Below are 27,636 nucleotides of genomic sequence, written 5' to 3' on the forward strand. Positions count from 1 at the left end.
TGACGTCACAGTTCATTTACCAGTTTGATTGTTCCTGTGTCCGCATTTTGAAAATCGCACAGAAACAGTCGCCTGGAAACAGAGGCACTGCATAAAAGGTAAATGTTGTGAAAATGGCGGTTATTATCTTGCATTTATTTGTTGTGTGTCTCGTTGAGATATGTGATAGGACATTAAGTGGGACGATGGGAGAAATGCTGCAGAGACAGTGCTGCTGCCGGAGGAGCTAACATGCTAACATTAGGTGGAGTAGATGCTCATGAGAAGATGTTTATTTTAATGTTGTTCAGTGTTTTTATAAGTCGTGTCTTATATCGACAAACCTACGTCTGTTCATGCATGGCGTGTAAGAGGAGGAGTTAAGTTCGCGATCTGAAAACTGAGTGAAGACTGAGATACTCTGAAGTGAAATTTATTTAAAGCATTTGTTTAGATCATATTGTGTTATATACTGTATATATATTGTGTTTCGTGGTCAGTAGAATATTAGTGCCCGAGTGGAAGTATCAAAAATATGTCACAAGCTGTAACATGATTTTTAGTAAATATTATTCATATTAATTGATTTTGTGATTGACAAATATACTTATTACTTAAAACATACGTCTTAACATATTTCACACACTTGTTGCCGTCATGTGTTTTTGAATTTATATTAGTTGATTGTCTGGAACTCCTGTTGTGTTATCAGTTTTATCTTGATCTTTAAATATATACTTTATTGAATATTGTTTTGATTGTTTAAGCGCTTTGTGACCCTGGTCTGAAAAAGCGCTATACAAATAAAAATTACTTAATTACTTAGATTTTTTATAAATATCCCTCACAAGTGTGTAGTTGAATAATGTTGATTTAAGTGTCTTAAGTGTCTGGACCTCTATTGTACTTATCAGTATGTGTCTGTTTCTACAAAACTCTCTTTTTCATTGAAATATTGACATTGAAATCACTGTCATTTGAAATGTATGAGTAATTCAGGAGAGTTTGAGTTTGACATTAGTTCCCCTTCAACCGTCCAAATAGGATCTAATTTCGTTTTTCTGAATCTTGTTCCGATTCATCTCTGTCCACTTTTCTGCTGCTGTGTAGTTTCTGCCAAGTACAGGTTATAATCATAATCTACATACAAACAATTGTATATTCTCTACAAGAATATAATTTGTATTATTTTGTTTTAAAAAGGTGCTTGATATAAACAATCAATTGAGTTTTAAGATAAAGATGAATCAAATTGTAATGGAGCGTCTGGGTAGTGTTCCTGAGAGAGACAAACACTTTCCAAGTTAATTATTTATGTCCTTATCCTTGAAATAAATAATATTTATATAATTCATTCATTCATTGACTACCGCTTTGTCCCGGGGTCAGGGTCGCGGGAGCCTATCCCAGAGTCATCGGGCGAGAGGCAGGGGACACCCTGGACAGGACGCCAGTCTGTCGCAGGGCACACAAAGACATACTACCAGCATCACGCTCTCATACCTATGGACAATTTCCCCAAATTATATATATATATAACAAAAAGATCTACGGTATATAGAATATATTATATAAAATAATAATCCTAAAACTATGTATGCAATAAATAAATTCAAACCCGTTTTAATTGCAATGTTTTAAATTTCAATTTTGAAATGTAAACATTATAAAAGCGGCAACTACTTTTCATTTCACAATCTGGAAACGTCACACAAATATCGTTTTACTAAGGAGGGGACTTTCCTCCAAACAGAAACTGATGTGATAACAAAAAACACCTTCAACCTTTGCGATAAAGATTATGATTGTCAGTTCATAACTAGAAATATCAGAAACATCATGATGAAGTTAAGACTTTTATCTCTATGTTGTCTTTTCATTTTATAGTATGTCGTTTTAACTGTGTATTTGTTTTTGATTGTTAAAGCATAATTTAAGACACGGATAAATATGGAATGAACATTACATTTCCATTACTTACTATTATTTGTTGATCGTTGCTCATCCAGCGTGTTCTCTAACGAACGCACTTTCCACACTTTTCTGCCAATCACGGCGTCGCTCTGAGTCACGTGACCACCGCTGTCGTAAGGAAAACGAAACTCCCAAATCCTTTTCCCTTTTCCTTCTCGTGCACTATTTAAAAAAAAAAAAAAAAAGAAGCGTGACAGTCGTTTTCATTCTCCAGACAGGTGTCGACCATTGTCCACGTGAAACTATATCAACCTCAACTTTAGGAGCAGACAGTTTAGACGCTGTTTAACAGTTTTCAGTTTGCGTTTTTAGCTAAATGCGTTTTATTCTTTTTTGTTTTACACTAATAACGTCGTTAATTCCTTTCTTTTTAAACTCTCTTTATTTGACTACAAGTAAGGTAAGATAAAGTTTAAATTTTTTTTTTTTTAACGTTGATGTGCAGTCGAATGTGTGGAATGCGAGGACAAGGCTTGATTCATGCGTTTACATCCGCCTGCTGTGGTCCCTGCATCACAAGAGTCAAGAGGAGTCACTTCCCCAAGTGTGGCCCCTGTGGCTCTGTTCCGTCCTGTCGTCCTCCATTACAGTGATGCACCAACAGCCCAGTGTTAGGAGCTGGAGTGTGACAGATCAGTAATGCTGGAGGAGACGAAACCCGAGCCAGTATTGAGTGTAATGTTGTCAGTCTCACTGCGGCTGACATTATTGCATGTTGTCAGAAATGACACTTGATTCTGAATCAATGTTGTTGGGAGGATAGAATATTCCTGACCCCCATGTTTTTAATTCTCTTCTATGAGTTGTTTTATTAATGTTTTCAATCAAGAAGTTACCTTAAAAAAAAAAAGTCTTCAACACTGATATCAATTTTCCTTCCTCAGTTTTATTCGTATCCTCAACGATTCAAAAGGTCAGAAAAGGAATTTAAATCTTCATCGAGGCTTTGAATTATTAATGAATGTCCTTTTACCCTGGGATTAAGTTTCGGTGCGATTATAGACACACCCGTCTGGGTCTTACTGAGGATTTTTCAATGCGCTTTGTTTTATTCCTTTTGTACACGTTTCCAGGATTAAAATGTAACGGAGTATAATCCATTCTTTTGCAGGGTTTCCACTGATCCTTTAGACCTTGTGTTATGTCAAGGTCAAGGGATACCACAAGGGTTTAAAAGTCCAATTAAATTCATCAGTCTAAAAATAAGGCCGTAAAGTGTATATAATCTACTGACCAATATTTGTATTCATGGCTGAACTTTTAACAGGCGATGTATACGAGGCACACTGTATTTTGTGAAGGACATTTTTAAATAATCTTGATCAATGGGAGTTAAGGAAAGTTGTTCAGTTGTTAAAAAGTAATTTAAGAATAGATATGGAATATAAATTGTGTCGTTAAAGTGTGTGTTTTGTTTGTTTTATTCAATTTTGGTGGATTGTCGAGTTGGTCTTAAGTTGAATTTTAACTGGTATTTAACCGTTGTGTTACCTCAAGGTCAAGGTGACCCGGAGGCCCTAAAACAAATGTGATTGAGGTATCCCTTGTGTTGTCTCTGGGTCGAGGTGAACTTGTTTTCAGGGCTTTCAGGGTCACCTTGAACCTGAGATAACACAAGGGTTAAACTAAAAGTCTTGAATTAAATTGACTTAAGGTCTAGGAACCCTTTTTTTAAATGTAAGTTGTTCTTCTCTGTCACAGGCTGTTTTCAACTGAACTGGACTTTAGGTTTATCGGATGCTGCTGAAGGATCAACAGAAGAAGCTGCAGAGCGAGCTCATTGTGTCCCCCTTTTCCTAAACCCCTGCGCTATGAGCAGAGGTAGAGGGACACTTAAAGACCACTTTTCCCAGCAGCCACCACCCCACTACCAATCCAGGGCCTACAACCAAACAGAGCCAACTGCACCTTTTCCTAGACCTCCTCAGCCCCCCTTTCCAAATTACCACAGCTCAACCCGACCTTTGCAGCCCGCTAATCCCTCTCTCCTCTCTTCTGCCCCGCCTTTCCCACACATCCACAGAGGACCCCATCACCAGGATCCTTATCAAAACCAGAATCAAGGATCTTTGAGCTCCTTCCACTACCAGCAGATACAGTTCCTCACAGGACAATCGTCGGAGGCTCCTCAGTTCCGAGGGAGCCATCTCAGAGGTGGAGGTTCAGGTGCCGGTTCCCCCTACAGTACATATCCGAACCGGGGAAGAGGGTTCTACAGCCAGGACTCGAGTTATGCTCGACCTCGAAACAGCAGTTCGAGTCCTCGACATCTGAACCAGAGCGATTACAGTCACTACAACCGACAATGGAACCACCAAGTGAGAGATCTTTCTGAGAGCTTTCATCATTTGTCTCTTCAGAACAAAACCTTTTCAAGAGAAGACAGGCCATCAAAGGTCTCCATCAGCCTCACACCTGACATTCAGGAACTTGTTCATAGAAACTTGGCTGTTCTCAAACCGGACGAGAAGGTTTCCGCGAAGTCGTTGGCCAGAAAACTGCACCTGCCCAAAAAGATCGTCAACAAAGCACTTTACTCTTTGGAAAGTCTACAAAGGGCCTCAAGGCAGGGTCTTACTCCTCCTGAGTGGACTGTATATAAAGAACTGGTACATGAAGTTGTCGGTACCGAACCAATCAAACGAGCTGAAGTCAAGGTTGAACCCAAAGCTTTTGATCTGAATGAAAAAGGGCAAGAGGATTCTGACAAAGAATCCAGCTTCTCTGACTGCATCTCCTGCGAGTCATCCGACTCTGAAGACTCCACATCATCCACAGAAGATCCCAACGAGGAGGAGCATCAAGTAAACGGTCCAATGATGACGACTCAAAAAGAGCTGCTTCTGCAGTACCTCCTGACATCGAAAGGGGCCACCTCCATCATGATCGCCAAAAATATGGGGCTTAAAAGTTCCAAGCAGGTGAACCCCACCTTGTACGCACTGGAGAAGCAGGGCGAAGTGACCAGGAACTCTGAGGTCCAGCCCTACACGTGGCAGCTCTCAGACCACCGCAGAGAGAAGATGCAGAGGAATATAAAAGCATCGCAGAGCAATCCGGAGGTGGCTGGAAGTGTGTCAGGAATGCCTGGTTCCCTCACTCCATCGTGGATTCTGGAAAAAAATGATTTTGTACCGGTATGTCTTTGCACTTCTTCTGATTCTCTCTGTCACGACTGACTCTTCTTCACCACCTACAGCCTCAACTTGCCGTCCAGCGGCAGTCTTCTCCTGCAGGTCAAGTGGAGGAGGCCAGCGAAGGACAGTGGGCCAACGATGAAATCCCAGAGTTCCTGAACGCCATCCGGAAAGAGACGGACGCGGCGAGGATGAAGATGAACGACGGCAACGCCATCGGAACCGTGGCCGTGTCGCTGGCCGCTCCTCCGCCTCAGAACCTTTGGGCCAAACTGCAAGAAGTGAGACTCAAGAACCCAGTGAGCGGCCTCATGGAGTACGCTCAGTATCTGGGACACAACTGCGAATTTCTACTGCTGGATCAGATGGGACCTTCTCATGACCCCAGGTTAGAAACATTGAGATCCCATTCATCTGATTGTGAAAGTTGTCTGTAGGCTATGAAACATTTCCACTTTGTATTATTTTTTAAATAATCTAGAACAAGAAACGTATGACCTTAAACCACAAAAAAAATCTTAATCTTATATTTTATTGTGACCAAAATCTTGTTAACAGTGCATTTCTATTGAAGTTCAAACAAGTGTTTGGGGAATTACCTGCTTGAGACCTTGGCTCCTGTTAAACTTGGGAGAACATAAATCGTTTTCATATGGAATTATGCTTTTTTTCGAAAGAAGATTTTCTTGTCGTCTACACAGGGGGGCTTAATGAAACCATATGACTGGTTTCATGGGCCAAATAAGTGTTTACATGATTAATAAAACCTGGACAAAAACAAGTCTAATAACAACATAACAACACGGATGATAAATCTAATCTTTAATATGTTATTTGACTCTATATTACTAGCATATACATTTTATTTAGACGTTCTTGTAATGAAACATGCCAATTGTTCATTTATCTCTTTTTACCTTTTAAGGGACAGGAAATAAAACGATATTCTGATTTCCTGAACATGTTGATACGTTTACTGTATGGACAAAAAAATATATAGACCACAGATAAAAAGAAAGCCGTTTTACATTGTCTTTTTCAAAAACATTTCTACTTGGGTTTTGTTTGACAGTATCAAAATCATATTTTAGTTAATGAACATTTTGTTAAAAGGTCAGTGATAATTCTACGTTTTACTTTTTAGTTTAAGTATAACTAACCGTTCCATGTAAACTATAATTTTATTGTCTCCTTTTAAACTCTGTGATTGTATATACACCATTGGATATGTTGTTTGTTTAAATGTTTACTCTGTCGTCTCAGTAAATCAGTAGTTACTCACTTCAAACTCGGTGTAAAAACAAAGCGGAGCAAACAAAGACGTACGATGTTGCCTTCAAAACATATTCCAGATGAACGTTTCATCATGAATCATGCAGCGACAACCTTCTGCACCTCATCTGTAGCTCGTTCTTTTCCCATCTCAGGTTCCGCATGCAGGTGTTGCTCAACAGAAGGACGTTCCCTGCAGCAGAAGCTTCCAGCAAGAAGGTGGCGAAGAAGGACGCTGCCGCGGCGACATTGAGGGTTCTGATAGAGGAGATGCAGGGCCCGGGGGACGAGGGGACCCCGGCCAATGCAGACACGGTCATAGACATGCTGCCAGACTCGAGTGTAAGTCAGTATCTTATAACCTTTATGAACTATTTAAAGTATCAATGTGTAACTCTTGAGCTTCTTTTCCGCATTCCCAGGGTCCAGCTGAGAGTGTTGGTGGGATCTTTGGACAAGGCAACGTGGAAGGGATGGAAACGAGCGAAGAGACGAAGCCACCGCTGTCCCGGTCGCTGCCCGGAGGAAAGAACCCGGTTTCTGTCCTGATGGAGTACAGTCAACGCAGCGGGAACGCCATCGAATTCATCATCACCGGCCAAGCAGGCCCGCCACATGACCCAAGGTTACTCACTGAGTCTTTCTGTTCGGTTTCTGACGAGAGTTCACCATTTAACCTTAAAGGATCCAGTTAATGGGGGCATTAAAGCGTCGTCAGTCAGCTGAGAGACAGTGTGTTCTATCATGTCTCATGGTCTTTAAATCTATTGTTCCATACGACCTCTTGAATCCTCAACCACAATCTATCTGACGGCGTATCAGCAAAATCAAAACTGGTGAATGGATTTCAAGGAAACTTTTCAGGAAATACTGATATATGAACATCATTTCTGGTAGTTTTTTCAATAAACATCTGGTTCCGGTCGTAAAATATCGTGAATGACTATCCTTCACCATCGGTTAAGTTCTTATTGGAAGTGTGTGTTTAATGGTTGACATCCATAATCTCTGTTCCTTATCTTATGTTCAACGCTGGCGTCTTTTAAAAGTCACCGTATCGACGTGAACATTGATCTACTAACAAACATCTGCCAGGAACATGACTTGACATGACTTTAGCTCTACTAGTTATTTATGAGTTATATTATAAAATATCTAATTTTATAGAAGGAATTCCAAAAACAAAACATGTAAAAAATCTAAATACGTTTTATTTCACTGCTGGTTATTATTAGTTTTATTATATATTATAGTATTATTATTATTATTTATATATATATTATATTTGTAAAGATTTTAAACTTAATTCTGTATAAATTATTTCTTTAGATTTTGTAGATAAAGAAAACCAAAATATTGTCAGACTATGTTGAGATGTTTTGAAAATCAGTGTTTTAAGATATGTGTGTTGTATGTGTGTGTGTTACAGATCTGATTTGCATCTCAACAAAACAGTGTTGTGTATGTGTGTGTAATTGATGAGTTTACCTTCACCTCCTAAGCATGGAGGATTTAGCAGCAGCTGCTTCAGACACGACACAAATAGAAAGTCCCTGTGGCGGCTCTGTCCACCGTTAATGTGTGTCGAGCTCCCGTGTGAAAAGCCTTTATGTGTAGCGAGTGATAAATTGAGGAAACGCTTCTGTTTTTGGCTCCAGGTTCATGTACAGAGTGAAGGTTGGAGAGAGTTTGTTTGCCGAGGCCTCGGCTCCGAGCAAGAAGGCGGCTCGCCAGCTGGCGGCGGAAGAGGCGGTCAAAGAGCTGATGGCCGACGGAAGATTGCAGCTCAACAAGGTGAGGAACCAAACGCCTGACGAAGTTTTCCTCGTCGCTTCTAAACGGTCTTTCTCCGTGGTCCAGCCCCAGTTGCCTCTGGGCACCAGTGATGGCGACGGTTCTGGGACCAACTGCCCCTCGTTGCCCCCCCTGACGGCTGACGAGCTGCGGGCGGCGCATGAGGCCGGGGTCGGGGATCTCATCAATCACTTGAACAACAACGCAGTTTCTGGCCTCCTGGAGTACGCCAGAGCTCGAGGCTTCGCCGCCGAGATCCGCCTGGTTGGACAGTCTGGTCCAGCTCATGAACCCAAGTATGTGTTCTCTGCTGTGTTCTTTGGGTAATACTACGGTGACTTCATCGCAGAGTAATACTAGGTTGACTCACGGAGTAATACTATGGTAAATCACGTAATAATACAAAGCTTTCTCGCGCAAAAGTACTACGTTTACTCGCAGAGTAATACTGCATTGACTGAAGCGGAGTAATAATACGATGAATCATGGAGTAATAATAGAGTAAATCGCGTAGTAATAATACAGTGAATCGCAGAGTAATAATACAGTGAATCCGGAGTAATAATACAGTGAATCGTGGAGTAGTAATACAGTGAATCGTGGAGTAATAATACAGTGAATCATGGAGCAATAACACGGTGAATCGCGGAGTAATAATATTGTGAATCGCGGAGTAATAATAAGGTGAATCATGAAGTAATAATACAGTGAATCGCGGAGTAATAATACAGTGAATCGCGGAGTAATAATACAGTGAATCATGGAGTAATAATACAGTGAACCGCAGAGTAATAATAAGGTGAATCGCAGAAGTAATGCTACTGTGAATCACAGTAGTAACACTACGGTTGATCATGTAGTAATACTGCAGTGACTAGTGGAGTAATACTTCTGTGAGTCGTTAAGTAATACTATTGTAAGTCACAGAGTAATACTACTGTGAGTCGCGGAGTAACACTACAGTCAATTGCGGAGTAATACTGCGGTGACTAGTAGAGTAATACGTCTGTGAGTCGTAAAGTAATACGTCTGTGAGTCGTAAAGTAATACGTCTGTGAGTCCCGAAGTAATACTACTGTGACTCACACAGTAATAATAATTCATGGTTTGCTGTCATTTGTAACTAACGTTTTTAAATATTTTTGAGCGCTGTATACCACGCAAAATTGGTTAATAAAATTGAGGGGTGCGCCTTATAATCTGAAAAATGGTAAATAAAGTTCTGTGATTTATCTTATGTTGGGTATAATTTAGCACCTATTTGAAGTAAGTTCCCTGATAACTACTAGAAGGGCTTTGCTGTGATGGGATTAGGAAGAGGTTGAATGGAGATAGAACCCTCTAAGAGTTATATATCGAACTGCATGTAACCGGTGACACACAAAATCTAGACCCTTTTTCGCTACATGTTTAACTTAAGGTCACTGAATTCAAACAGAGGGATGTATATTTGTAATTATTTTGTTTTTCACATGAATGTTTGCGTGTAATTTGTTTTAAAAAAAAATGGATACAGTGCTGTTGAATATTTATACGACAATATTAAATTATATTGGTATTTTCTGACACTCATTTTAAATACTAAACACGTATAAGCAGCTTTTATTTTCAGTTGAGTTCATCATGTTTGTTCTTCAGGTTCACCTACCAAGCCAAGCTCGGCGGGCGATGGTTCCCCCCCGTCTCGGCGGCCAACAAGAAGCAGGGGAAACAGGAAGCTGCTGACGCCGCTCTCCGCGTTCTGATCGGAGAAGCCGAGCGAGCGGCTCGTACCGGGGAGCTCATCCCAGCTGAGGTTTGGACAAGATAAGACGTTGTTACCTTTGTCAACACGTATCGGCTCTCGTGCCGAACCTTCTTTCAAAGCTTCTTTTCTTCCACTCGAAGAGTCTGAAAATCCTCTGATGCTTTTTATATGACCATGAAGTCTGTGTTGGGCGTCAGTGAATGGACGGTCTATCAGCTTTTAGGATGATTGAATAGACTTATGAGCCTCCAGGGAGCTGGACTGGAGTGATGCATTTACAAGGCTCACTTCAGAAATGGCTCATAAAAGCAGATTCAAGTTGATGCAATGGATGCAGCAGTGATGCACTAAATGTAGTAGTATCTGCAGGAGTATCTGCCGACATGTCCACGAGTGTAATCCTACTTCATGCTCCTGCTGTGACGGTGTCTGAGCCTCTAATGGATTATTTAAGAACGTTAAATACTAATGTCTCAAAATACCTTAAAGTCACCTTAATATTACTGCCTATCTAAATCTAAAGTTCCAAATGAAAGCTCAATATTAAGCCATTAAACTATTTAGTTATCAAGTATTTTTCCATCAATTAATCAATATCTAGGAGAAGAATTCTCTACAGACGAAAGAGGCAACTTGTTTCCTATTACCTAGTTATTAAGTTTAATGTCAACACACAAATAAAAATGAATAAATAACTTAAATAAACCTTTTCTCAACATTAATTAAGTGAGGAAAACATAAAATGACCTTTAACTTTATGTTGTAATTATGTTTAGCATTTTCTTTTGGTTGGGGCACTTTAATATTTACAAGCAAAATGCTTTAGTATATGTTATGGCCATAATAATTAACTTTAATATTTAATTATTCAAACATTCCGTGTATGGATTGTCATTAATTAAATAACATTTGTGAATGCTCCAGGCGGAAAGAACATTTAATTATTTTTTTTATGTAGTATTTTGTGCTTAACTGCTACTTAGTTAATGCTTCTGGTCTTAACTTGGATTCTTTTTTAAACCCTCGTCTCTCATCAAGACTTTTACAACGATGGTAAAATGACAAACAACATCTTAAATCCATTTCCTCAGGAATAAAAAAAACTTCTATTGGATCATCCTTAACACCTGTGTTTTCTTCAGCTCCCAGTGAGTGGCAGCACCTTGCACGACCAGATCGCCATGTTGAGTCACCAGCGCTTCAACGCCCTGACCACGAGGATCCAGCACAGCCTTCTGGGCCGCAAGATCCTCGCCACCGTCGTCATGAGGAGGGGCGAAGGCCTGGGCACCGTCGTCAGCCTGGGAACTGGTAAATGAACATCGGCTTTACATTAAAGATGGAATGAAAACTGCGAAATTGGGACCATATAGATGTTCCAACTCTCAAAATAACCCTCTGAGTAACGGTGACCTGAACAATCCCTTGAATGCTTTGCCGCCCAGCCAACCAATCGCAGCTTTTGGTCGCTTTTCAACATGGCAATATCAGCTGCCAATAAATAGAGCAGTGTCTAGAAAGGCATCATGGGAGCTCACTGTTTTGTTGTCACCATAAGTAAGGTCTCCTACTAACAGTGTGATCAAGGACTTTTGTTATTCCATCCTGCAGCGTGTCACAATATTCTTTACCCTTCAGTTCTGTGTACGAAAATAAAATCCTTGTTTTTGTTTCCAGGGAACCGCTGTGTAAAAGGGGAAGAGCTGAGCCTTAAAGGGGAGACGGTGAACGACTGTCACGCTGAAATCATCTCCAGGAGGGGATTCGTCCGGTACAAACGGATCTTGTTTCCTTCGCCTCACATTTTTTTTTTCCCACCTTCCCCGCTCCGAAAATATCCGCTTTCATGTCCCCGGACTGTGTCTTCGGGACGTCTGTTAAAAGTCGAACTCTCCTTTGATCTCAGGTTTCTGTACAGCGAGCTCCTCAAGCACTACGAGGGCTCGGAAGAGAGTATTTTCCAGCCGGCGGCGGAACAAGAAAGGCTGTGCATCAAACCCGACATCACCTTTCACCTCTACATCAGGTGAGAGCTGCGTTTTTTTTTTTTTTGAGTCAGACGGTGTCGATAGTGGTGTGTTTTCGCCTCTTGACAGCACCGCCCCCTGCGGAGACGGCGCTCTGTTCGACAAGTCGTGCAGCGAGTCGGGCGACACTCTGGACGGACACCAGCCTCTGTTCGAGAACACCAAGCAGGGGAAACTTCGAACCAAAGTGGAGAACGGTAACGGCTACTAGAGCAACACAAGGTGACGACGTTGTTTTTTTTCCGCACGACCTTTAACCTCTCCCCCGTGTGCATGCCCCAGGTGAAGGCACAATCCCCGTAGAGTCCAGCGCCATCGTGCCCACCTGGGACGGCATCCAGCACGGCGAGAGGCTACGGACGATGAGCTGCAGCGACAAGATTCTCCGCTGGAACGTGCTGGGACTGCAGGGGGCGCTGCTCACTCACTTCATTCACCCCATCTACCTGAAGTCCATCACACTCGGTAAAGTATTTCAAGCATATGAACATGAATCTACTTTGATTTTTACTTAAGTGAGTCCAGAATTGTTTTGACGTTGAGTTTTTCTCAACAATTATCTTCTGTTCCATCTCATCTCATATTTTTTATTATTATTTTCCCTCTCAGGCTATCTGTACAGCCACGGTCACCTGACCAGAGCCGTGTGCTGCAGGCTGGCCCGGGACAACGAGAACTTCTCGCAGTCGCTGCCCACACCCTTCATGCTCAATCACCCCGAGGTAACTAGTAAAAAAAAAAAACACTTCAGCAACATCACATGGAAAGCATCAAAAGGCGGGATCTAGGTCACGCTGCATTAATGCGTCCGGGGTTGAGTCGGAAAAAATTGTGTCTGTTGTGTCGATGTTTACTTGTTTCATGTTAGTCAGCAGAATGTGCTGACTCAGCAATATATGTTTAAAAGGGATGATAAAGGGACATAGAACGGGAGTATTACAAAATAAAAATAGAGAAGTCCTAAGTAAAACTAGAAAATGTGCATTTCCAGAAGAAAATTCAGCGTGAACGCTGACTCTGCTGAATCTGTAAACATCCCATAATAGAATTGAATCTAGCAAAAGCGGATTTAGTAGTAAAAGTAGAAGAAGTGGAATTAGTAGCAAATGTAGAAGTAGTAGAAATTTAAAAGTAGTAATGGATTTAGTAGTAAAAATTAGAAGTAGTAGTGGAATAAGTAGTTAAAGTACAAGTAGTAGAACATTTTAAAGTAGTAGTTGAATTAGTAGTAAAAGTAGAAGTAGTAGGTCAAAGTAAAAGTAGTAGTGGAAGTAGTAGTAAAAGAAAAAGTAGTAGTGGAATAAGTAGTAAAAGTAAAAGTAGTAGTGGAATAAGGAGTAGAAGTAGTAGTGGAATTAGTAGTAAAAGTAGAAGTTGTAGGTCAAAGTAGTAGTGGAATTAGTAGTAAAAGTAGAAGTAGTAGGTCAAAGTGGAAAGAGTTGAAACATGAATTGGAGATTTTCCCCATCGAAATGAATGGGAGAAAAAAGGGTAGAAAAAGAGGGTGGAAGAGATAAAGGAGAGCTAGAACATAGCCCGCATTTCGGGAACAAGCTGAATTGTTCAAAGTTTGAACGATTCAGATAAGATTTATGTGAGGAGAAGCGGCACAAAGTTAAGGTCTGAAGAAGAATCAGGATCTCAATACTGTAAATGTACCAGCATTCACACAGTAAAGGATCACATTACTACACACTCAAGGTTGCGACTGATCTTTGAAGAGGAGGCGTTTACACTTTGACTTGATTCGATGCAGGTTGGCCGAGTGAGCGTGTACGACTCCACACGACACACGGGCAAGACCAAAGAGTCCAGCGTGAACTGGTCTCTGCCGGACCAGCAGAGCGTGGAGGTACTGGACGGGACCAAAGGCAAACTAGACGGGTATGTAGCCGGGTTCAATCCCACGTCACTTTGGCGGGTCTGCTGGGTATTTACTGGTGGTGTGAGAATATATATATATTAAGATACTGATAAATCGGCACTATTTTTTTCACCACACTGTATAGATTTTTTATCTATTTATATATTCGTAGTAATTTCATTTTTGTGTGGCAATTAAACTTCCAGCCACTAGATGGCAGCAGTCATTACGTCGTCAACAGCTGCGGTCTAGGAAATCATCAGCGATCCATTTGCAAATGTGCTTTGTTTTCCTCAGTTAAGAGAAAAACATTCACTCTGCAGTTGTGAGTTTGTGTTGTGTAGCGTAATAAAAATCTTTGTCCTGCAAAACAAAGGCTACCAGTAATCCACCAGGTTAATACTTGTGTGAAGTTTCTACTTATTGTATATAATGGAAGAAAAAAATACTCTTTATTGATAATGTATTGTCTCTTCGTGTCTCAAAGCATCGATTATGTGTTAGATTGAGGATAACTTTTATTTTTGCAAATATTCACAGCACTCTACTGTATTTGATTTTTTTAAATTTATATATATATATATGGCTTTCAAAGCATTTTTTATCTTAGTTATTTTATGGTCTCTATTTCACGTGTGTAACATATATATATTTTTGAAAATATTCATAGTACTTGTTCATTTTTGTGTTGCAACTAAACTTCCAGCCACTAGATGGCAGCAGTTATTACATCCTCCGCAGCTAAAGGAACTCTCAATACACAGATAAATAAATAAATCTACGTAAAGCTAAGCTAATGGATCGATGATTTCCCAGATCGTGTTATGTACTCGTACTATGTTCCTTTTTGTCCGAATCGTCATAGCCCATTGCATGTATTTACAGAGCCCGCGGATTTCCGCGATCGTGTACTGAAAGCCACAATCATGAAGCAACAAAACGGTAATGACTGAGAACGAGAGGATACAGGGACTCCAGCAGCTTTTACAGCTGATGTTTGGACATATTTGGGTTTGAAAACGAATGAAAGCAGTTACGACTTTTTCAAGAGTCGTTTGGTCTGTAAATTCTGTAACACCAGAGTCAAGTACTCGAAAATACTACACACAAAAGTTTGGGCACGATTTTCATTTATAAATCATTGGTTGTTTCTATTCAGCGCACTTTACACAAGGAGATGCTTAATGGAAGAGTAATGCGTAAAAAGCCTTTTCTCTGCACACGCCACAAACGGGGTCGCTTGAGGAATGCTAAAGCACAGTTGGACAAGCCAGCTTCATTTTGGAATAAGGTGCTGTGGACTGATGAAACTAAAATAGAGTTATTTGGGCATAACCAGGGTCGTTATGCATGGCCGTAAAAGGACACAGCATTCCAAGAAAAGAACTTGCTGCCTACAGTAAAATTTGGTGGTGGTTCCATCATGCTGCATGTGTGGCCAGTGCAGGGACGGGAGTCTTGTTAAAGTTGAGGGGCGCATGGATTCCTCTCAATATCAGCAGATTCTGGAGAACAATGTCCAGGAATCAGTAACAAAGTTGAAGTGCCGCCGGGGCTGGATCTTTCAACAAGACAATGATCCTAAACACTGCTCAAGATCTACTAAGCATTCATGCAGAGGAACAAGTATAACGTTCTGGAATGATCTCAGTCCCCAGACCTGAATATTATTGAAAATTTATGGTGTGATTTAAAGTGGGCGGTCCATGCTCGGAAACCATCAAACCTGACTGAACTGGAGAGGATCTGTAAAGAAGAATGGTCCAAAATACCTTCCATCAGAATCCAGACCCTAATTGGAAGCTATAGGAAGCGTTTAGAGGCTGTTATTCCTGAAGAAGGAGGATGCACAAAACATTGAGTAATTTTCCTTTCGTGATGCCTAAACTTATGCACATGGCTAATTTTGTTTAAATAATTCTTGCACACCTTCTGTAAATCATATAAACTTTATTTAGTTTGTCTATAAGATGTATTTAACTGGAATTTTTAATCCAAACAACCAATCATTTATAAAGGAAAATCATGAAAATGTACAGGGGTGCCCAAACTTTTTCATACTACTGTATATACTACAGTGTCACAATATATCGTATCATTTACCCCTGTATCATAGTACGTATTATATCACCAGATTCTTGTCAATCGCACCCCTAGTAAATTACCCATGATGCAATGCTGCTAGCGTGTTCAGATGGGCACGGGTGGCGCAGTATGTTGTATTGATGCTTTGCTATCCGTCTCCAGTCGTACCTACTGTCCGACTCAGACGTGCCGCGATTATCTTCCCTCCAGGAACAAACTGGCCGTGTCCCGCGTGTCCAAGTCCAACCTGTTCCATCTGTTCCGCTGCCTGTGCCAGCGGTGCGGCCGCGCCGACCTCCTGTCGCTGCCGTCCTACGCCCAGGCCAAGCTGTCGGCCGCCTCCTTCCAGCTGGCCAAGCACAACTTCTTCCAGGCCCTCAGCGTCCTGGGCTACGGCGCCTGGATCAGCAAACCCCTGGAGGAGAAGAGCTTCGAGGAGCTGGCGCTCGTCGACGCCCGGCTGCCCTCGGGCTTCATCGGCAACAACGGGAGCGCGGCGGAGGTGAAGCAGGAGGAGATGTAGAGGAGCGCCATCATGTTTAGGAATATGCAAAAAAAAAGCACAAGGTTGATTTTTGTTTTCGAAGGACACTCTACAGAGGTCAAAGGTTATGGTTGTAAAGAAAGAGGTCGCTGTTAAAAGTTATTTAAATAGACATTTTATACTAGTTCGAGATTTTTAATTCTAACTCCTGCCAATTACTTCCGTGTTCGTTTCCCTCTCCGTGCGCTCCTCGTCTATGTTAGCGCTCGTGTACATGCAGAAGCTTCCACTAGAGGGCAGAGTCCAGGCTTCAAGCTTGCAACAGCGGTTCCCATGGCAACGCTCATTTTCTGTCGGAAGTCCCGGTGATCGCGGGGGATCGATCGGTCTTGATTGACGGACCTGCGATTACCGATCGGAACTTTTTTTTTATACCCATAATTCATTTTAAAATCGCTTTCTGATCGTCGAGGTCTGCTTTATGTTCGATGACGAGTTTTAAATTTTAGTTTTGTTTTATCTCATGATTACATCTGATCGTTGTTTGTTTGGTTTTTTTGGACAAATCTAAGAATTTAATGGTTGTTATGAGTCATAAAACAACACCTTAGTTTGACCGAAACACTCATGAAGCTTCCCGTCGCCTTTGTTGTGTTAATCTTGCCTTAACCTGCTGAGTCCTTATTTATCTTCTTTTTTTCTTCTTCATATATATATATATATATAAATATATATATATATATATATATATCACAGAATATTTCCAGCAGAGATAAAATTCCAATCATACTCTCTCAAACGTGTGTTCGTCAGTTTGTGTATGAGTTCATTGTAATCGTTTTTACAACAAAGTTTTAATTAAACTGTGAGAAAATCCACTTTTCTTATATTTTTGATGCTTTTTTGTGATGCTTGGGAAGTTCAATCGATCAGACCGTTTCCTTCTTTACATCAGAATAAGTACAAACTTCTATACCTAAGATTCGTGTAAAATGTTTTTCAAATCAGAGAAAAAGCCCGCTTATTGCAACGCTCTACTTGACCAGCAGATGGAGACACAACCACAGACTCTTGTATTTTAATCATAGACTTACTGAGTCGATGGTAGAGCTTTATCAATGGCTTTGATCGATAAAAGGAATCGATCGGATTAGAGCAGAGGGAGGCAACATCCAAATACTGGGAGTGATGTGAGCAAAACAATTAAAGGAAATAAAAACAATTGACAACACTGTAAGAAAAAAACAACTAAATCTTGATGATTATATATTGACAATGTTTTTATATGTATCAATAAAGAGGTAAATATTCACGTGAGGGCCAAATAGATTGATGGATAAACGTTATTGATCCCTCTAGAGATCAATAAAGAAATTGTTTTTCCAGCACGCATCAACACAGACGACAGATTCATAAAACAAGAATCATCTTTTCACTCCAGAATTATAAAGTCTAAAAGCACGATGAACGAATGAGTCCCTGAGTCTATTAGTGTTGCATCATGGGAGGAGCATTCGTGACTGTCATCCATGATGGACAGTAGTTTTCCCGCCATGTCATTGTACGTGGCCTTCAAATCTTTTAGATACTTGTACTTCACTAAAGAACGAATAAATACTTCATAAATGTATGAAAAACGAAATCACGATCATTATAAACGTCAGGCAACCTCCGAAAAAAGGAGGAAAATGAATAAAACTTGAGTGTAATTTGATGGGAGACCAAAGAGTTATGAGGGGAAATATTAACTCAATATAATTCAATGTTAAATGCAAGTTATTTAAAATGTTTTTTATTAATATTTTGTCTGATTGTAACTGAGTTCAACGACGGATTTATACTTTCATAAAAATGAGGAAAGATTTGTCGTTGGCTATGAAGCTAAAGTGATTATTTTAATTTAATTCTAAATAATTGTGTGTATTAGTGGATCTGTGTTTTCTCTAGAGTCTGTTTAGATGAAATAAATGACTCCAGTCAGCAGCAGTGACATAACCCTTGACATTTGAGACGTTGTTTTGTGTACTATTTCTAATGAAAACGTGTTCTCTCTCCGTCGAAGCTAATGACGGCTGAAACGTATTAGCAAACATCTGTCTCGATCGGTGTAGGGTCTCAACGGGGGAGACGTTGCCGTCCAACGATTTTAAATGTTGTACGACAGGGTTGAGCCGTGATCGGTTTAAAGCGACGTCGGCCGTCAAACTGTATCTCATGATCACCAAACGGCCAATTCACAAGCAATGATCCGCTGCAGCGATTACACAAAAATGAAAGACGCTAACGGAGCTTTTTTTTTTTATGTTTCATTTTCATCCGTGACACTCGGCGAGTGATGCTGAGGAAGGACTAATGGAGAGCAGGAGGGATGAAGCACGGAGACCGTGTGGACAGAAGCAGTTTGATATTAGTCCTCACTCGAGGAGCTTAAATGATCCAATCAATGAGCTCCGGAGGAAAGAGATGAGGAACGAGTGTTGGACGGCTGAGCGAGCGACCAACGTCTCAGAGAGAAGATGCTGGAAAACAAAAGTGAGAGGAAACCTGATGAAAAGAATCATGTGGTTGCCTTGAAAATCACTCCACGGTTATTAACTCTCGTTTTTTCCTCGCCGGCTCTTTTTGTGCGTTTTCCTTTACGTTCTTGACTCTTCCTGCTGAGGACCCCGGCTCCATCGCCAACACTATTTAATTTATTTGCTTTTTTTTGGCACTAAGATAACCTTACGATCCAGATTACAGATTTAGCAACTTTTTACATTTGTTTTATAATGTATAATTTTTAATCAAATGGTTAACCTGCTAGCTTAGCTAGTCAAAGACATTACTAGCTGCTTTCTTTCTAAGGTCAACTTACCACCTGTACCATATAATATAAAGAAACTGTTTAGATTGTTATTGTTTTTTTCAAATGTTTACCTTTAAGCAGAATGTTGCACTTGCTAGCTTAGCTAGTCAGTAACAGTGCGATGTGTATTCATTCTCCGGTGAAATGTACCACCCCGTAACATACAAAGATACTATTTAAAATGTTTTCTTTTACTTTTTTAAACTGTCAACTTTTAAACCAAATGGTATACTTGCTAGCTTAGCTAGTTGATAACAGTGCTAGCTACAGTCATTCTCAAGTAATATTTACCACGTTTTAACATATAACATAAAGAAACATTTTCATTTATTTATTTTTCTACTGTAAACTTTTAAACTGAATGGTATACTTGCTAGCTTAGCTAGTTGATAACCGAGCTAGCTGTAGTCATTCTCCAGTTAAATGTATCACCCAGTGACATATAACATAAACGTTTGAATTTATCTATATATAGATATATATTTTAACTGTAAACTTTTAAACTGAATGGTATACTTGCTTGCTTAGCTAGTTGATAACCGAGCTAGCTGTAGTCATTCTCCAGTGAAATGTACCACCCCATAACATAGAACATAAACGTTTGAATTTATATCTATATAGATATATATAGATATATACTTCAGCTGTAAACTTTTAAACCAAATGGTATACTTGCTAGCTTAGCTAGTCAATATCCGAGCTAGCTGCAGTTATTCTCAAGTTAAATGCATCACCTCGTAACACAAGATAGATAAAGAAACTCTTCTTATTGTTGAAGGTTTTTTAAACTGTATACTTTTAAACCGAATGGTATACTTGCTAGCTTAGCTAGCCGATAATAGTGCTAGCTGCAGTCAATCTAGAGTGAAATATACAACCTACTTACGCAAAATAGACAGAAATGTAAAATTGTTGCCTTTTTTTCCCAACTTTTTTTTCCTTTTTAAGAACAAGATTGTATACTTACTAGCTTATCTGGTCGATAACAGTGCTAGCTGCAGTCATTTTCAAGTAAAATGAACAATCAGCTACAGAAAAATAGACGGAGAAGATTGTATACTTGCTAGCTTAGCTAGTCAACAACAGAGCTACCTACAGTCATTCAAGGTGACATTCACCACCCTGTAACACACTGTCAAAATAATATATATTTAAAACTATAATGAAAAGTAAAATAAGGAAAGTTATAAACTGAGCTGCATACTTGCTAGCATAGCTAGTCCATGACGGAGTTAGCTGCTATTTTTTCTGAGGAGAAATTTAAATATATATATTTTTTTTAACCATAATGAAAAGTGAAAGAAATTATACAATGAATGCTACACTTGCTAGCCTAGCTAGTCAATCACGGTAAAATTGACTACCCCGTAACACATGACGGATAAGGAAAATCTTTGTTTTGTTTTAATACTTCAAGGAAACGTGAAGCACATTTCAAACTAGTTAACCCATCCAGGCAATAAAAGTGTGCGCTACAGTATTTTTCAGGGGAACTTTATAATCCGTAACACATGATGATTAAGGAAGTAGTTCATTTATTTAACCTTTAATCTTTGTACGAGATGATTAGATGTAACACAACAACAGAAAGTAAGTGGGAAAATTGACTTTAAGATTATGCTTTTACCACAATATTAATTAAATAAATACATGTATATGAGCTGTTTTTTTTACTCTCCTACACGTCATACCTGCTCAGACCTCGAGCTCCACTCCCTTGACTTACCAGTCTGTCAAGATGAATGTGTGAAGCTTCGCCAACTTTAATCACGTTATTCAACTAATTGATTTGGCCTGAAGCTTCCATGAATGATAGATGTGTCATGTAATAATGCGGAGCTTATTAATGATTTCTTTTTTCTTTTTTTTTTAGATTAAAATATTTGATATATGTCACTTTTAGTGTTGTTTATATTGAAATTGTTCTCTTGCGCGGCACCGTAAAACAAAATGGCTGAAGGCTAATAAGCGCTTCATGGTGTCGCTGCAGGAATATTTTAAAGTTAATTTAAGATTTCATAAATGTGGAGGAAGTCGAGGAGGAATGAGTTTAGTTAAGATATTCAAGGAATAGTCTGTCGTTCATAATTGTCAATAAAAATCGAGGTACATCAAGTACATCAGGAGACATTAAGGTAAGTTTTTTTTTTTACTTTTAAACTTATAAAATAATAAATATGAAAGAAGGTGTTATGTTTGCAATGTTTAGCTACTAATTAAACCACAAAAAATAGTCAACATTATAGCATTATTGAAATAAAGAAGGAAAAATCGCTAAGCTAGGCTTAGCTATCATGAGCTAACATAGTTAACATTGAAGTTAAACAGAAATTGAATTTCAAATAATTTGACTGTTAGCAAATATTGGATATATTTTAAATAAAGCAGTGACGCACAACCAGACACAACATCACCATGAGAACACAAAACTGGCCAAACACACAAAAAAGAACGGATCAGCTTCACTTATCGGAAACACAAACACGGAAGCACAAATGTTTTGATCCATCAAACAAGGATATAATTCAACCTGACATTTACGGTGCGTTCGAAACCCAGAACAACAAGTGTGTTAAAAGCAAAGAGTGACACACAAGGATGTGTACTTGAGTTGAGTGACGGGCGACAGCTGAGCAGAACATTTGGCTTTGGACTTAGAAAGTTTGTCTCTGAACCTCTTCAAGTATTGACACACAGGTGCAGGTGACATAATAACACACTAATAGTTGTTTTAGAATATGAATAAATGAATGTATTCTTGTGGAAATCGCAGCAGGTCGATGACGGCGTGAGAAATAATTTAGGAAACACTTTGAAACATGTTGACGTGAAAAGAGTCGCTGCTGACTCGTCGTTTCCTCTGAGTCCAGAGGCGGCTGACGGAGGGCGACTGAAGGCGACTGAAGGCGACTGAAGCCACGGACACGCCGTTCTCAAGCGTCAGGATCCACTTAGACTCGCTGCTGACGCCATGAAACTGTCCGTCGGTAAAAAAAATCTTCACACACTCGCCAGGTGAGGAGAAGTTAAGCAGCTGACAGTTTTCTGCACTTTTGACTGTGAGTTTAAGGTTTAACTTCAGGTAAACGAGTTGATATGTCATTCAATAAAGAAATTAAAAAGTATATATTACAAAAATAATTGTATAAATAAAATACAAAAATCAGGAATACTGTATATATATATAAAGGTTAATAAAAAAAGGTAAATAAATCATAAATTAATAAAGGTTCATCCAGCATTATTTTAAATAATCTCACATTTATGCCTGTATATAGTTGTTTATTAAAGTCGCTCTGGGTAGTTTTGTGTACATTAATATTTTTGTACTGAAATAACTTGTGATGACACATCAACTTAAAACTAGTTGAATGACTCCGTGTTACCGTGTATGTTTTGATGAAGTTCAGTATATAATGCAAAGTTATGGAGAAAGAGCTGAGCCAAAAGGCAAAGCTAACAAAGAAACAGTTGGTCTTTGTTTAGACTCTTACGTGGGATTATAAGATTTGGTTCACGACTAACATAACAAGGTCTAGGTGTTTTGAAATATGTTTGAACTGTTCTTCTTTTTAGAAGCTTCATCAACCAGGAGAGGCTCGGAGTAGAACCACTGGCTGCTAAACCTGTGATTTGGTGACAGATTAAAAAGCCATAAATGGATATTAAATGAAATTTATAGTAATGTAGTTCATTACAATCTTAATATAGATCCAGAAGAAGCTTTAAGGGAGTAGAAAAGAGGTTCAGGATATGAAATATCTGCAAAGCAAACATTGTAAGAAAGTTTATCCATGTATTGCTTTTGATTGTTTAAGTGCTTTGTGACCCTGGTCTAGAAAGGCACTTTACAAATAACTGTTACTTACTTACTAATTTTCCAGGAAGGAAGATTTTAAAAGAAAAAAAGAGCAAAAAACGAGGATAACAGTAAAAAATACCATGTTTCGGAGTGAGATTGTGCGCTAAGGGTGCAGCATGTATAAAGTTAAATCACCCAGACGAGCTCTACGACGCATCAAACTCGATGATGGACCATAAATGTAGTGTTTATAGATCCTAGATGACTCTCGCAGCAGTTTGCTGAGTAGAAACTCTGCTGCACATCATCTTTAGGCTCCACTAATGCGATCGGAGCCATTATGCTACAGCGAAGCGTCGTAGTTCGGCGGTTAATACACGTCTGATGGAGCGAGAACGTGTCCAGTCTGTTGGTCCAGTAGCTTCGTAATGCACTTAGTCATCACTTTTCTCATACTTAGCGTGAATGTGATCCACAGGTGGACAAGATCCACTTTCTTTGACCCAGCTATTGAGCTGCGCTTCCGCTTGTGTGTTGTGGGTTTTAGAGTGGACGCTAACGGACTTCTACAGTGCTGAGCCGGCAGAATTCACGCCAGACATTGTTTGGTTTATGACACCAGTTCCTGAGAAACATTATCCACGTCACTTTTCCGACGAGGGCCTCGAACTTTTGGGTCGACGTGGATCACAGTTATATTTATTAATTACTCACAAGACTTATTACACTATTTATTTGATTTACATTCATCCAATAAGAAGCTGTATTAGGGTCTTAAAATGACATAAAAAGACATGTTTTAAAATCATAGATTTCTCTTGCTGCAGTTATAAACAGTTTATAACGTTTTAATACACAATGTTAAATGTTTTAATGCACATAAAATATGTTTATTCTTCACATATATATATATATATATAGTGCCATATTTTGTTAATAATAAGGATTTTCGAAATAGAAACATCCAGGGGGAAATAATATTATAACAAAATATATTTAAATACATTTAAAAGTTATGAAAATACACTTCTTTAAATGGCTATTGGGTAAAAAATACAATCATAAATGTGTATATCAGTAAGGAAATATTTGTAACCTGGATATCTCTGTTTCCAAACACTTAATTATTAACTAATAATGGCACTGTCGGTATTTCACATTTGTTGTTTGTATAAATACTGTATATATGTTCATAAATATATGACAAAGACACCAAATAATTGTGAAACGTCTTATTACTATAAAAAGCTTGTTACAATAATAAGAAATCTCCCCTGCAGTTGATACAAAACTCTGCCGCAAGAATTCCGACCCGCTCTAGTAGAAGAACTCACATTTCTCCGATCCTTAAAACTCTTCACTGTCTTCCAGTTTCTTTCAGGATCAATTTTAAAATTCTGGTTCTTACTTTCAGATCTATTCATGGTCAGGCTCCTCCTTACATCAGTGATCTGATCCAGCCTTACACCTCAGCTCGGGCTCTGAGGTCTGTGGATCAGAATCTGCTGATGGTTCCTGAACACGGTTCAGGACCAGAGGAGAGAAATCCTTCCAGGCTGTTGCTCCTAAGCTTTGGAACGATCTTCCTCTGTGTTTGATGATCTACTGACTCCTTCAAGAAACATCTTAAGAACTTTTTATTCGTGCAGACTTTTCCTAGATTTTCAGGGACTCCTGTGTTTGTCTCTATGTTGTCTTGATCTTTTTAAGTTTATACTTTAGCTGGTATATTTTTCAAATGTTAAATCGCTTTGTGACCCTGGTCTAGAAAGGCACTTTACAAATAACCTTAACTTACTGACTGAAACAAAATGAGAAAAAAAGAATGTAGTCGTGATGTTATTGTTACATATGCTGGTGCGCAGCAGTGCAGCAGCTTCTCCGGCTCTTATTTACTTGTTTCTTAGTGACTGGAATGACACACGAGGGCCATTTATACACAAGCATGTGGCCCACATTATACACCTTTCATCGAGTCCCTTTCAACCAAATGCATTCACGTCTGAACCCTGACCTGGTTTCCTCTCATTAAAACATCTCGGAATATCTAGCTAATTGGGACTATTGAATTAAAAAAAGTAGGACATAATTAGTGGTTAACACATGTACGCTTGAGGTAGAATTGTTTTTTTAAGAAGCTGACAAAGGTGTTTTTAAATCAGGTATCGCAATAACTATAATTAGTTTAATGACTATTATTATTTATAGTCGAGCTTTGTCAGGCCGTAAACCACATTTTGTTGTGGCAACTCAACTCGCAACTAAAAAAAAACAATGAATGATCATGTGGCAATTACCAGTCAGCATAACAGAAGGTGTTAAAATAGTTTGTTTGTTTATGTATTTTGAGTACACTCTGTTTTTTTTTATCAAGTTGTTTGTCTTCATTATTATTGTTAAAAATAACATAACAAGATTATATTAAAATGTTTAACAAAATGTTTTTAGATAGTCTTATTATTATTGTTAAGATGTAAACAAATGCACTTTATTTGTGTCATTTTATTTACTTTATTTTTATAAACAGAAAGCGAAACATATTCACTCAAATTAAAAAAAGAAGAACATGTGAATAGAATATCTCAACTATTCCTTTATTTTTTACCTGTTGACATTGATAACATTGAAAAATAAAGGAGCGGAAAGTATAAATTAAAGTAATAAAATCTAGCTAAATATGCAAATATATCATTCTGAAGTATTTTTATTTTAATCAGGCACTTTCACACTGAAACATTTATTTTTTCTTGAATGTTATTGAGGCGCACTTTGGGGGAAAAAAAAACACAAAAAAGACACAAAGAAGACACAAAAAAGACACAAAGCAGGAAAGAAAACCACATTAAATGGCGAAAATGAAGAGGAAACACGGTTCAAAACAAATAAAAATGGAGTTACTTTTAGATGTATAGAATAAAAAATAAATGTAGAAATGTAATATTTTAATGCTCTATTCAACACAATCTTCCCAGTGCTTGTGTGTTACTCTAGCGTGTCTTTGTGCGACACTACTTTTAATTCATCCTCTCTCAGTCTGCCTCCATCTAGTGCATATTTATTTATAATTTCCTAGCATTAATGCACTCGGGTGAAAGGAAAAGAAAACAGGTGGACAGTGCAATAGCCATTCCTCTTCATTATTCCTGAATAAATTCTCTTATTCACCTTCTTTTCTTCTAGTTTTCTTCGCAGTGGAAGTCCGTTCGTGGACTCCGGGGCAGAAATGTGTGCTAACCTTTTCATTCAATGGAGCCATCATTCCTCCTCCCTGTCACTCTCTCCCGCTTTCTTTTCACTGAGCACTCCATCTTTCTCGGCTGCCCTCTAACCTCCTTTGCACAATATTAAGACTTTTTGCTGAAGGATATACAGTGCAGCAGGACCAGCGTTTCTATTTCCCGTCAGGTCTAATGTCCCCCTCGGCTCTTTAGCGGCCCTTTTTTCCAATCACTCTGCTTCCCCAGTATTTCACGTTTTGTTTGGTGTTTCCCTTCTTCCTGAGGCCCAAACACTATAATCATGCCTTTTAATTATCCTTTCAATTATTTCTCTGCTTCTGTTTGTAAAGGCTGAGTGGAAAAAAATAGTCAGATTTCATGTTGAGGAAATAAAAAGTGGTGAATATACGACCAGGAATGAAACTTGCCGGGAAACACCTAGACATTAATTTTTCAACAGCATTGTGTGAAAGTGGAGCGACAGGCGATCCTCGCTCGTGTTATGATGACGATCGCTCGCATGTGGGGCGCGGAGTTTCTAATCTACTCCCCGATAGTTCCCGTGAACGCATCAAACAAATGCTGACTCGGCAATAAGGGGGTGTAACTGACCCTCGACCTCCACGTTTTTTAAACTAAACTAATGTCAATCTTTCCTGACTTCCTCACATGTTTCAAATGTTAAAGTCTTTCTCTCCAAGTCGCAGTAAGTCCCTCATCATGACCATGTTTTGAACTTTATAAATTTGTCTGAAATCTCTGCGAACAAGAGGTTACGAGAGCGGAGTCCATTATGACTTGATAATGGCTTCACTCCTCCTCCAGCCAGCTCTAATTACGCCCTGCTTTATTTATACAACGAGTCCCTTAGGGGAAGGAGACATCCGGGATTAACGAGGCGAGATAACAAAACCTCGATCATTGACCAATCACAGCAGAGTGGGCGTGGTTATGGCAAACAAGATTGAATCTTGAATCTTCAGTGGGCGGGGCTTAAGATCATTTTCTAATGTAAATATTTAAATGAAAAGAGAATTTTGTACAAACAGCCAAATGCTGATGATACAATAGAGTCCCACATCTATTTAAGACACACTTAAATCAACACATATAACATCCCTCTTTATCTATGTGGCTTAAAAATACTAGAACATGTCATATTTGCTATTGCAGGCCATCTGGTTTCATGGAAAACATCATTCAGGAAAGCAGAAATGAAATTTTAAATGACATTTTGTAGCTTTTAAATGTTGTATATTAACAAATAAAGGCTCTTCAATCTTAAAGTTAATGGGTAAACTAGACTATCCTACTTCCAACACCACGTAGAGTGGATAATTCCTTTTCCCTGATCTTCTGCAAGAAAAATAAAGGTGTGCGAACACTTTGGAGCTCAGAAGACTCA

General features: G+C 39.1%; 1 protein-coding gene across 4 annotated transcripts; it reads left to right on the forward strand.

Moving 5' to 3' along the window:
- adar (adenosine deaminase RNA specific) lies at positions 1-17,226 on the forward strand. 4 transcript variants are annotated; one of them, XM_087812094.1, is made up of 17 exons: positions 1-98; positions 3,655-5,090; positions 5,153-5,478; positions 6,518-6,704; positions 6,785-6,987; positions 8,021-8,156; positions 8,223-8,452; positions 9,795-9,951; positions 11,046-11,214; positions 11,581-11,674; positions 11,810-11,929; positions 12,000-12,127; positions 12,213-12,395; positions 12,540-12,652; positions 13,687-13,814; positions 14,680-14,736; positions 16,090-17,226. In XM_087812094.1, the coding sequence occupies exons 2-17, from the start codon at positions 3,765-3,767 to the stop codon at positions 16,400-16,402; spliced, it is 3,870 nt and encodes a 1,289-aa protein (XP_087668220.1). In that variant the 5' UTR covers positions 1-98; positions 3,655-3,764; the 3' UTR covers positions 16,403-17,226. The 4 variants fall into 4 exon arrangements, with proteins under 4 accessions (XP_087668220.1, XP_087668221.1, XP_087668218.1 ...); XM_087812095.1 differs by lacking the exon at positions 14,680-14,736 and having other exon boundaries at positions 16,090-17,225; XM_087812092.1 differs by lacking the exon at positions 14,680-14,736 and having other exon boundaries at positions 8,021-8,452.
- The last annotated feature ends 10,410 nt before the right edge of the window (positions 17,227-27,636 follow it).

Source organism: Callionymus lyra, chromosome 17 (genome assembly GCF_982586985.1).
Source record: "Callionymus lyra chromosome 17, fCalLyr1.hap1.1, whole genome shotgun sequence".
NCBI lineage: Eukaryota > Metazoa > Chordata > Actinopteri > Syngnathiformes > Callionymidae > Callionymus > Callionymus lyra.

Excerpts from the sequence above, each read along its gene's own strand:
- adar (XM_087812092.1), top strand. The coding sequence starts at position 3,765 with ATGAGCAGAGGTAGAGGGACACTTAAAGACCACTTTTCCCAGCAGCCA. Across the intron at positions 11,675-11,809 it reads TCCAGGAGGGGATTCGTCCG|GTTTCTGTACAGCGAGCTCC; the intron begins GTACAAACGGAT and ends CTTTGATCTCAG. Across the intron at positions 11,930-11,999 it reads ACCTTTCACCTCTACATCAG|CACCGCCCCCTGCGGAGACG; the intron begins GTGAGAGCTGCG and ends GCCTCTTGACAG.